Genomic DNA, 12,651 nt, shown 5'->3' with positions numbered 1-12,651 from the left:
TCTGCTGACAGTCTTCTATGTTTGCCTGTCACCACTTCTGATCTGTATTAGCAAATACATGCGATGCTTAAAGGAGTTATCCAGCGCTACAAAAACATGGCCAATTTTCCCCCTCTCTTGTCTCCAGCTTGGGTGGGGTTTCAAACTCAGTTCCATTGAAGAAAATGGAGCCTAATTGCAAACGACACCTGAACTGGAGACTAGAGAGGGGGAAAAGTGGCCATGTTTTTTTTAGCGCTGGATAACCCCTTTAAGAAATAATTTTTATAGCTGTGTGATGTGCCTTTCCTCTGTTATTGTAGAAATCTACGACTAAATAACCAACTGGGTGTCACCAATTGGGGGCGTGTCCCTACACTATCCAATCAAAGCTAACAGTGCCAAATTGTGTAAGGACACGCCCACAACTGGTAACACCCAGTTGGCTATAAAGTCATACACATTTCTAGTAAGAATAACAGAGGAACGACACATCACACAGCTAAAAGAATAGGTGATCTAGAATTGTTATTTCATGCGGAATACAAATATTAACTAACACAGACAGGTGAGGAGTGGTGACAGGTTCCTTTTAAAGGATTTATGAAGGATTACAAATACATAGCTGCTTTCTTCCATAAACAGCACCACTCTTGTCTTCAGGTTGTGTGTGGTATTGCAGATCAGTTCTATTAAAGTGAAAGAGTTGTAATACCACACACAGGCTGAGGACAGGGGGTGGGGCTATATATTTATGGATAATCCCTTTAACCATATAATCCCTTTAACCACCTCATTCTACTAGGTGCCAAACGTTGAGACTTTTCAGTTCAATACTAGATGTAATAAATTGCATTTAACATAAGAGGGATATAGTGACCAAGCACTGGCTGAACACATGATCCCATCATACAAAACAAGCACACGTATGTATAGCAGGCTACAAGTCAGATACCTGTTAGAACGTCTTTGCAGCGCGCTCCGCAGACGCGCTCCGTGCCGGTCTCTGGATCTGTCTTCTTCAGCAAGCCCACCACTTCAGTGTAATTGGCTGTGGCAGCGCCATACCTGGCAGCAGTGAGAGCGATGGCAAGGTTCATTCGAGCATCGTTGTGCTGTCCTGCAGCAGAGGACGGAATCAGAGGAAGGACATGAGTCACCTCAAGCCACTGACTTGTGGTATGGAAGTGTGTCACAACCGATCTGTCACATCTGTCCCTGTCACAGCAAATATACGTGATGGCTGGCTAGATCCTACCCGAATTATATAAAGATACTGTACATCGTGTATTCTGCATCAGCCTATCGACCTGCCGTACAATACTGGAAAATAAATAAATAAACGTAAAACTCACTACTATAACAATTCAATGGGACAAAAAAAAAAAAAAAACATAAAATAAACAACAACATAAAGAATAATATTGACTGACATCCCGGTACAATTGTGGGGGGGGGGTATACAGAATTTACTATCCATATTAATAGATCAGATCAGTAATTAGTGAACATAAAAAAAAAAAAAAAGGTGCAAACAAAATGTCACCTCGATAATAATGGATATCACATAAGTGATCAATAAGTAAACAACTAATTGCCGCCAGAAGACGGACTCGATATTAATGGACTCCGTGCAATCAATTAGAGAAATAAGCAGATGCAAATGATGATACGGCGTCGCTGTGAACGGCCGCTGTATATACTCGTTAATAAACGAGGACATAAAAACATACATATATAAATGGGGTCCGCCACGTCAATTAATAAGCGCAAACATTAGACTTATTAATGAGGGACGTGTGATACCAGTCAGTCTGAACAGGGTTTTATTGAAATATCAATCTATTCAAGTATGGAACATATTACACATACACAGACTCCGGAAGGGGAGGGGGTTGTTGTTGTTGTTGTTTTAGTTTTGTTTTGTTTTTTTGGTCATAGAAAAAAAATTATGGTAAATAAAAACAAAAAGATTTTTTTTTTTTCAATACAGAATTTCTACAGGAAACAAATCACAACTGTGCGTTTACCGTGGTATTTTTTGTGTTTTTTAGGGTGTGTTCACACCTACAGGATCTGCAGCAGATCCGCAGCAGATTTGATGCTGTGTTCAGTTATTTAAATGAAATCTGCTGCGGATCTGCTGCGGATCCGCAGCAGAAAATCAGCTGCGGATCCGGTAAGTGTGAACGTACCCTAAGGGTGTGTTCACACTTACCGGATCCGCAGCGTATTTTCTGCTGCGGATCCGCAGCAGATTCCATTTAAATAACTGAACACAGCATCAAATCTGCACCATCAAATCTGCTGCGGATCCTGTAGGTGTGAACGCACCCTCATAGTGTATTTTTAGTGTAACCAACATTGTTTTTTTTACGCTTTGGGGTATATTTGTGCATACAGAGAGACTCCTGAAGCTTTCTCATGTGTGAATATATCCTTATATGAGTAGCCAAGCTGAGCAAATGTAATATCAGGAAAAAAAAATCAGGCAAAAAAAAAAAAAACTTTAATGAAGTTACCTTGAAATTGAAGAAAATTTGAGTGGCGGCAGTGAGGAACAACACAGCCCCTCTGTTGCCACCAATGGTAGTGATGGGAACTGCAGGGCAGCACAAGCCCTGGAGTCAGCACGGTTAAGGCCCTATTACACAAACAGATTATCTGACAGATTTTTGAGACCAATGCCAGGGATAGATTTAAAAAGAGGAAAAAATCTCAGTCTTTTCTTTATGACCTGATCTCTGTTTATAGTCTGTTTCTGGCTTTGACTTCAATGATCTGTCAGATAATCTGTCTGTGTAATAGGGCCCTTACATATGACTAGTGATACTGAGCCTCCTCTGATGGGGAAGCTGTCTGTGTCATAAGCGCTCAAGACACTGCATCTTGTAGCAAAGCAAGTGGTAATTGACAATGTTTATACTAATCCTAAAATGCACTGCATGTGCTAGCGATATATAACTGTGCTGGGTCCAGAGCTTGTGCAGGCCTGCAGTTCCCAACACAGCAAATGGTAGCAGTAACGAGGGAGCGCTGCCCATTACTGCTGCCACTCAGTGTAAAGCTGTCAAATGTATACATACATTCTCTTAATAAATCATATTAGAAAAGAGTTTATTGAAGATATGTAAAAATGTAAAAAGAATTTCCCCACTAAGATACCCCTTTAATATATTATTATTGTTATTTTATTTAAAGGGGAACTATCAGCAGGTTAGACAAATCTAACCTGCTGATATGTCCCTACTACACAGGAGACCCAATGGTGCTGATCCGGCCCACCTCCTAACAATCTCACAGGACAGTAGACTAACTGCACCTGAACGGCGCCGAGGAGGAAGGCAAGAGACATAGCTTTATCCTCAGCACCTCCTCTGCAGTAAGGACATATTAGCAGGTTAGATTCGTCTAACCTGCTGACAGTTCCCCTTTAAAGGCAACTTTCACTTTAAAAATCTGCAGTCACCATGTTATAAAGCAGGAGGATCTGAGGAGATTTAGTTATACAGAATTGTGGGAATAAGTTCCAGGATAAGTAGTAATTTATTCATGTAAATGTCTGCCTAATCTGGGGTGCGTAGTCAGGGGGGCGGTCCTAACCAATGACTTTTTTTTTCTAACAAAACTATATATCAGTCTGCTCAGCTCCTTCTGCCCTAGTGATGCCTGCACACCAGATTGCATTGTCAGTGTGACAGGTTCCCTTTAAGGTTCTATTTATATCTGTGGACTTTATGATCAGGCCGTCCATGCTGTGCCTCAATTCTTCCTATAAATTAGTGGATCCGCAAAAAGTGAAGTTGGTAGAAAAAAAAAGGGGAGGGGGGATGCATCCGTATTTTGCGGACATTACCTCCGTAACATCTGAAAATTATGGGCACTCCCATTGATTTCTGCTGGTGAATCCGGCCAAGTCACATATCTGTAAAATTACGAAAGTGTGAACGGGCCCTATAGAAATGGATCATAGTTTGTCCCTAATTGCGGATCCAACAAAAACTGCAGACGTTTCAATGTGACCAATTATTTTTTGGGGGGGAATATACGATCAGGCTTCACATGTTCGTTGAACATCAGTTTTTATTCCAAATGATTGATCCTGAAGCTATATTCCCACAATGTTTTTTTTATAAATGAAAAAATGAAAATTTTTGGATTCTGACGTTAATTAATAACAATCATGGTTAAAATGAATCCCATTAGGACTAAAAACACATAGTGTGAGCATAGCCTACATGGCAATTTGGCTTGTATTGTTGGGCCTCCAAATACAGAACAATACATCCACAGTCGGGAAGTTTCTTCAAAACTTTTTTTTTTTTAAATTATTATACAGCTTTCAATAAAGGAACAGAATCGAGTAAAATGATTTATCTCCAAATAAAGGAATCCAAAAGTCTTCACATTTATCATGTTCCCAAGACCCTGAGACTTGACCGGATTTCGAGGACTGGGGACTTGGGAGTAATTCATTTTTGATGACACGGCCATATCCCGAAATCAGAGCCCTAGGTCTCCCATGCACATGCAGCGTGCGAGGATGTATGAGTAATAGATATTGTTGTTGATATATGCAGCCGGCATACCAAATCCTTAATACAAAATTGATTATGTAAAATATCCCGGCTTATGATCTGTCTGCTGTGCTAAGGACCAGTGCAAAAGTAATCTGTCTATGGCAAAAGGGCAATGGACGGATCAATGTTTCAGTGGGTCTCCTGTCCACTCCCTTCGGCGTCCTGTCTTGGCCACGTTTAAATCAATAACGAGAAGTGATTTTCCGGCTTTTTACTTAGATTATGTAATTTTTCTCGCACTGGAGTAAACCAGGAGAACGGATTAAATAAAAAAAAAAAAATTAGAGCTGCCACATGAATTATTTACGTAGGGCATAATTTCTTTGCATTTCAATAGTTGTATATATTCTCGTAGGTTTCTCAAACATAGGCGAGTCTGGTGAGGTCGGGATGGATAGTAAGTCTAGAACTAACACTTTGGGGGAGATTTATCAAACTTGTGTAAAGTGCTGTGTTCATACACTACAAGTGCCACCTGTACCATCCTGTACCCTAGTAGAGATGAGCGAACCGGGCCAAGGTGTATAAACCCGAACCATCGGCATTTGAATCCCGCTTATTCCCATTCTGTGGGGAAGGTGGACACAGCCTGAGTCTCGCCTAGGTCATAGGCTGTACCCCTGTTTTCCAGGCTGGACTCGAGCTGTGTCCACCTTCCCCATGGAACGGGAAGAAGCAGAATTCAAATGCTGATGGTTCAGGTTTGTACGAACCCGGATCATGGCCCAGTTCATTCATCTCTACCTATAAGTCATTGACACCAGTAGGTGGCACTAAAGAGTGAGTTTTCTTTCTTTAGAGGCGAGATAATTTGCATATTTTTTCCCAGGTAGCATTGCTCTAAAGATTCTATACTAGCTGGATCTCCGCCATCCAGGGAGGAATATGACGCTATGTGTTTGAGTCTATTAAATGATGAGGACTGTTACAAAAAGCTAAAAGCAGATCCAACAGAAACCTTTGCAAGGGAGCTAGTTCACATTTTAGATGCAGCAAGAGAGTCTAAACTAATAGATCTTAACGAATACAACTATCTCAAACCAAAACACCCAAAAATTGCAAGCTTCTATAGTCTCCCCAAAATACACAAGGGGTACCCCCCTTTACGAGGACGCCCTATTGTAGCAGGCATCGACAATGTGACCCAAAATGTGAGTCAGTATGTCGATGCAGTGCTAAGACCATTTGTAGAAGCATTACCGTCATATATTAAAGACACCACCGACGTCCTCAGGAGAATCGACGAAATACAGCTGGACTCCAACTCATATCTAGCCTCCCTTGATGTTGAGGCTCTGTACTCGTCGATTCCCCATGAGGGAGGGAAGATGGCGGTCAGACATTTTCTGAGAACGAGGGGAGTGCAGTATGAAGCCCATAATGAGCTGGTTATGGTACTTCTAGAATTTGTTCTCACTAGAAATTATTTCCTCTTCGGGGACGACTTCTTCCACCAGCAGCGGGGTACAGCGATGGGGAGTCCATGTGCCCCAACTTACGCAAATCTGTACCTCGGCTGGTGGGAGGATAGGGTCGTCTTCGGAGAGGAAATGCTACGGTGGTCCAGGCACATCCAGCTATGGATTAGATTCATAGACGATGTGCTGCTTATTTGGTCCTCTACTCCTGAAAATTTCAGCCAATTTGTTGATGAGCTCAACAAAAATGAGATGGGCCTACGGTTCACAAAGACCATTGACCAACACCATATGGTCTTTCTGGATTTGGACATACAAGTAGCATCCACAAAGAAACTTAAAACTACTGTCCACCGGAAGGAGACAGCTACAAACTCCTTATTAAAATGGGATAGCTGTCATCCACGGCCATTAAAAGCCGGTATACCTGTTGGCCAATACTTGCGCCTACGGCGGAACTGTTCGAGCTTGGGAGAATTTAAGATCAAGGCTGAGGATTTGAGGAATAGGCTAATGGATAGAGGGTACCCAAAAAAAGTTTTGAGGCAGGCCTATTGGAAAGCGCTACAAAAAAGCAGAAATGAATTGCTTGCCATGGGACAAAAAGAAGTAAGTGATGACCATTTGTCTCGCATTATAGGGACCTATGATGTGAAATCGGACGAAGTAAGAGCTATATTGACACAATATTGGCCGGTGCTACAGCTGGACTCTACGATTGCAAATGCGATATCAGAGACCCCACAGATTACGTTCAGACGTGGACGTAATTTAAGGGACCGATTGGTCCACAGCTATCTACCACTCACTGATAAGGTGAAATCCACAAAACCGACAGGAACTTACAAGTGTAACAACTGCACTATGTGCAAGCATATAATTCCTGGTAAAACATTTACAAGCAGTAGCACAGGAGAATCATATGAAACAAGAAGCTTTGCGAACTGCTCTACGAGTGGAGTGGTGTATATGCTTACCTGCCCATGCCCACAAAACTATGTGGGAAAGACGTTCAGACCATTAAAAAAGAGACTGAGCGAACATGTGGGTGATATAAGGAACAAAAGAGAGACCCCTGTAGCCTTGCATTTTGCTGAGAAACACCGAAGTGACTGTGAATCTCTCAGATGTCAAGTAATAGAAGTGGTGGAGAGATCACGACTTCGGGGTAACTATGATAAAAAACTCCTGCAATGTGAAGCACGGTGGACATACCGGTTAAACACTGTGAAGCCGCACGGCTTAAATGATTACATTTCATTTGTATGTTTCCGATAAAAACAATATATACAAAATGAATGATCTACATATTGACTCGGCGCTGCTATACACAGTAGGAAGCTTGACACGCAAACAGCGTTCCAGGTCTCCTAGCAATGATAAAAACAAAATACCTCCAAGATGGAAGATACATGTACCGTTCAGGCTAAAAGTCCGTAGCGAGGCTTGACACGCAATATGCGGTTCAGGTCATTTGATAGGAAATAAGCGATCATGTGATCACCTCCCTGTTGCGTAATAGATGGGCCGGACCCAGAGGAGGGAATAGGCCACAATAGCAATCAATCAAATCGGGAGGAGGACCCTCGAGAGATATAAAAGAGAGCTCAGTAATGGGAGTCAGTGTGCGGCCATCACCAGTGCTGTGCATATGGATATACTAACGGGATATCTGTGAAGCTACCAACCGGCCCCTGATGATGAGTGGTTCAAGAAACGCGTTGGGCCAGCGAAATGAAGTATGAAGGAACCCCTATAAAAGTAAAGAAATACACTAAGGGAAGTAAAAAAACCTTCTTTGAACTAATTTAATAAAAGTATGAATTTTGAAGCTCACAGAAAAACATTGTATATGGAACTAATATAAACTGTGATATGAACTTAATGAAATAAAAATAAGCACCAAAAAATTGCTGTGCATACTAAACTATTGCGGAAAGGTTGCAAAAAAACACCGGTGAAAAGTGCAATACAGTGAAGGGGATTGAGCAATTTAAATCAAGGTGCAATATGAATTTGAGAATAAGCACTTTATAATTGTTATGCACATTACACGATTGCGGGAAAAGTGCAAAGATAATGTGAATAGTGCAATACGACCATTACAAGGATTGTGCAATTTCTATAAGTGCAATATGAACTATCCTGATGGATTTATGTACGGTGTTTTGGTGATGGCCACTGTATAAGTAAAAAGTAAAAAATCAAAGTAATAAATTTGCTGATTCTACGAACTGAGAGTTTTAACAAGGTAATAATAATAAATGTTATATTTTAAAGTTTTCCTCTATCATCAGTATATTTCTCCGCCATCCAAACCATCTTCTTGGTACCATTTCAGGCTATATTCACACAGTATTTTTGTTCAGTATTTTGGTCAGGATTCTACAACCAAAACCAAGAGTGGATTGAAAACACAGAAAATCTATGGTCACACACAGTTGAAATTGAGTGGATGGCCGTCATTTAATGGCAAACAAATATAATATTTTGAAATAATGGCCGTTGTTTTGAAATAACTGCCGTTATTTACCATCAAATTATGGCCATCCACTCAATTTCAACAGGGTGTAAACATAGCCTTTCTGTGTTTTCAGTCCACTCCTGGTTTTGGTTTCAAAATACTGACCAAAATACTGAGCAAAAATACTGTTTGGGAACATAGCCTTAAAGTAGATGTCCAGCGGACAGCAGGGAACATAGCCTTACAGGGGTTTTCCAGCGCTACAAAAACATGGCCACTTTCCCCCTACTGTTGTCTTCAGTTTGGGTGGGGTTTTGAAACTCATTTCCATTGAAGTAAATGGAGCTTAATTGTAAACTGCACCTGAACTGGAGACAACAGTAGGGGGGAAACGTGGCCATGTTTTTGTAGCGCTGGATGACCCCTTTAAGGGGTATAACCTAGTATTTCTTTTCCATCTAACTGTGCTCAGGGCTAAACTAAATAGAAAGAAAAACAAGATATACTCACCTCCCATGCTTCCCTGCCGCCAGTGTTTTGGTGTCGGTCCCCACCGCAAACACTTTTTTCCTTTGGTGTTAGCACCTAGGACATCATGCTCATCACTGATCGCAACTGTGTCCCACCTCAACCATTGAGTCACTAAACATTGATTTCTGACATCAACATGAGTATATGGGTTTTTTGTTTTGTTTTTTTGCCCTCCAGCTTGTGCCATAATAAAGACTATGATGGGAATTGTAGTTTTAAAACTGCTGGAGGGCCAAAGGTTCCCCATCCCCACACTATGCCTTCCCCATCAGCATAATGGCAACCCACAATGATGGAGTAACCGTGCAAGTATTGCAGGGGTCCCTTTTTGTCTAATCCCAAGCATCTTGAGGGTAAAATGGCTGGGACCAAAATTATATCCAATTAATGTAACTTAAGGCATCATTCACACATCATTTTTCAGGGCTCTATATTATGGGGGAGATTTATCAAACATGGTGTAAAGTGAAACTGGCTCAGTTGCCCCTAGCAACCAATCAGATTCCACCTTTCATTCCTCACAGACTCTTTGGAAAATGAAAGGTGGAATCTGATTGGTTGCTAGGGGCAACTGAGCCAGTTTCACTTCACACCATGTTTGATAAATCAACCCCCCCCCCCCCCAATTTCCGCAATCATCGCCTGCAATCCGCAAAAATAAAAAAATTCCATATTGCATCCGCAACTCGTATTGTATGCGGATTTCTTGGAAAGGTGATAGTTTTAAATCAAGGTGATCTGTATTTTTTGCGGATGTTACGGACAATACACCCCATAGACTTCTATTGGCTAATCTGTTTCGCAATTACGGCCTGTACTAGTACATGCCTTATTTTTTGCGGCACGGATTGCAGATCCATAAAACTACGAATAGTGTGGGTGGCTCAATAAAAATGAATGGGCCCTAAATTTGTGAATCCGACAAATTCAAAGGCTGTGTGACTAAGGCCTAAGTAAGTTAAGGCCCTATTACACGGAACGATTACTGGCCGTATTCAGACTATATTGGCCGTTACAGCTGATAATCGTCTCGTGTAATAGGAGGCATTGAAAGACAAAGGACTGTGATAGCAGCGATCTGCTGCCGTCACTCCGAGGAATAGGAGCGGTGGCAGCAGACCGCCGCTATCCCCTATGGGCTGCCCGGACGATCTTGTGATTACCCCTCCTGTACTGACCCGCTCCCTGCTGCCGCGTGTAATAGCGGCAGTAGCGAGTGGAGAACAAGGAGCAAACAAGCGCTGAGCTCCTGGGCACACTCCATACTCTCCGAACGTCACCATGACGTAAACGTCCATCATAGAGCATTAAGGGGTCAAGCTATTCGCCTTTGTCTTTATCCTTCCTAAAATAAATCCAGACGAAAAAAAACATGGAGTAACACATTCTACATTCTATGGCCCATTCAAATAGGAGAGGCATTCCTCCTCCTCCTCCTGCGGGAAATAAGAAGCCGTCAGATAGCGGCCGCCGGCGTGTGAAACCTCTTACTATATATAACCAAGACTAAAATAGAAATCTACTAAAAGTTATCACACTCCGTCCTGCAACCTGCGAATATTGTTCTGTGCAAACACAATGCGCTATCTGAGAATACAGAGCACAGACCAGTCTCCCACCATTGTTCCCGGGGACGTGTTTGGGTGTGTTCTCCGTACCACACACGACGGCCCCAGCGTGCTGATTACATCGGTCACCTCTAGTCACACGTTACATCCCCATCCACAAAAAGGAGAGTAAAACAGATCACTTGTTTACTCCACGAAAGGGCATCGCCAGGGAACAGTGAGACAATGGGCTGCTGATGGATTTAATTCCTGAAATGCCAAAGGGCATTTGGGATATTATCACATGATACTTTGCTTAAATATTTTTAACTATTTAAAGGGGAAAATTTTTCTCTTTCAAATCAACTGGTGCCGTAAAGTTATATAGATTTGTTATTTACTTCTATTTAAAAATCTCAAGATTTCCAGTACTTATCAGCTGCTGTATGTCCTGTAGGAAGTGGTGCATTCTTTCCAGTCTGACACACTGCTCTCTGCTGCCACCTCTGTCAAAGTCAGGAATTGTCCAGAGCTGTAGCAATTAGCCATAGAAAACCTCTCCTGTTCTAAACAGTTTCTGACACGGACATATCCAACGTGTGAATATGGCCTAGCATAATGCAGAATGTTTAACATGAAAGTTCTCTTTAAAGGCGGGGGAGGGGGGGTATCTTTTAAATAAACTGGTGTCAGAAAGTCATACAGATTTGTAATTTACTTTTACTTAAAAATCTCCAATCTTACCATACTTATCAGCTGATGTATGTCCTGCAGGAAGTGGTGTATTATTTCCAGTCTGACACACTGCTCTCTGCTGCCACCTCAGTCCATGTCAGGAACTGTCCAGAGCCGAAAGGTTTTCTATAGGGTTTTGCTACTGCTCTGGGCAGTTCCTGACATGGACAGAGGTGGAAGCAGAGAGCACTGTGTCAGACTGGAAAGAATAAATTACTTCCTGCAGGACATACAGCAGATGGGAACTTTTCAATAGAAGTAAGTTACAATTCTATGTAACTTTATGAAACCAGTTGATATGAAAAAAAATATAATTTAAGGTAGGGATGGGGAACCTTCAGCCCTCCAGCTGTTGCAAAACTACAATTCCCATCATGCCTGGACAGCCAAAGCTAAAGCTTTGGCTGTCCAGGCATGATGGGAATTGTAGTTTTGCAACAGCTGGAGGGCCGAAGGTTCCCCATCCCTGCTTTATGGCTAGTATTATAACTGTATTAGCGCAGCTTCATGACAAGGCAGCACTATACACTAATACAACAGCTATTAATTTACTACAGAGCTGGCCGACTATCGATTCAGCCCATAACCTGCAACCACAATGCGGGTGGTGCCAGTCACTCCGGCAAATGAAATGTTAAATCTGATAAGGATGGAAGCCTATGGGTCAGCATCTCTCTCCTTGCATCACTGACTGATTTGAGAACTGGTTACTGGAAGTAATTTATCTTCATCTGTCCTCCAACGGTTGCAGATCTGGCAGCAGTTCAACAGGTAGATATTTAGAGCTAGTGATGAAGCTTCATTTTGTCAGGAAATTGATGCTAACAGACACTTGAATACGGCTCTGAGTCAATGTAGTCTGTGCACTCCACTTGACCGTGCTGTGATATGAGGAGGATCACAATAAGGGTGTACGAGGAAAAATACTAATATAAACAACAACTGAGTTATAAAAACGCATACAAACACAGTCAGAATTTCAACATTTGATTTCCCTTTTCTTAAGATTTTAAGAAGAAAAAAAAAAAATTAAGCTACTTTCTTGCACAAACAGCGCCACCCGTCTTCGGATTGTGGGTGGTTTTGCAATTCAGCTCCATTCACATCAATGGAACTGAGCATGCACACCCACAGACACGCCAACGCTGAGGACAGGGGTGGCAGCCATGTTTTTTTAAGCATGGACGAGCCCTTTAAAGCATGGCTGAGGCCTATGGGTTGGATATGGGAGATCTACCCATAGGCGCACCTGTAGAAGCTTTTCCTGTCCCCATTTCTTTATACAGAGGTTCTCCAACAGCTGCACTATGTATCATAAAGTCCGGTGTCTCAGCTGCTGCAGAACAACATAACACAGAAAGCTGCGGAAAATATTTACTTAGAATATACATTTTCAA

At 41.9% G+C, this 12,651-nt stretch overlaps 1 protein-coding gene across 3 annotated transcripts in view; it reads right to left on the bottom strand.

The window, feature by feature from the left end:
* GPD2 (glycerol-3-phosphate dehydrogenase 2) overlaps nucleotides 1-12,651 on the bottom strand; it is a 122,395-nt gene that overhangs the window by 47,228 nt on the left and 62,516 nt on the right. For all 3 annotated transcript variants that reach the window (XM_069982722.1, XM_069982723.1, XM_069982725.1), the window contains exon 7: nucleotides 935-1,099. In XM_069982722.1, the coding sequence (XP_069838823.1) occupies nucleotides 935-1,099 (165 nt within the window). The remainder of the gene's footprint in view (nucleotides 1-934; nucleotides 1,100-12,651) is intronic.

This window comes from Dendropsophus ebraccatus, chromosome 9 (assembly GCF_027789765.1).
Source record: "Dendropsophus ebraccatus isolate aDenEbr1 chromosome 9, aDenEbr1.pat, whole genome shotgun sequence".
Lineage (NCBI taxonomy): Eukaryota > Metazoa > Chordata > Amphibia > Anura > Hylidae > Dendropsophus > Dendropsophus ebraccatus.
The sequence above is the reverse complement of the archived record's forward strand: the minus strand, read 5'-3'. Positions and strand labels throughout refer to the sequence as shown.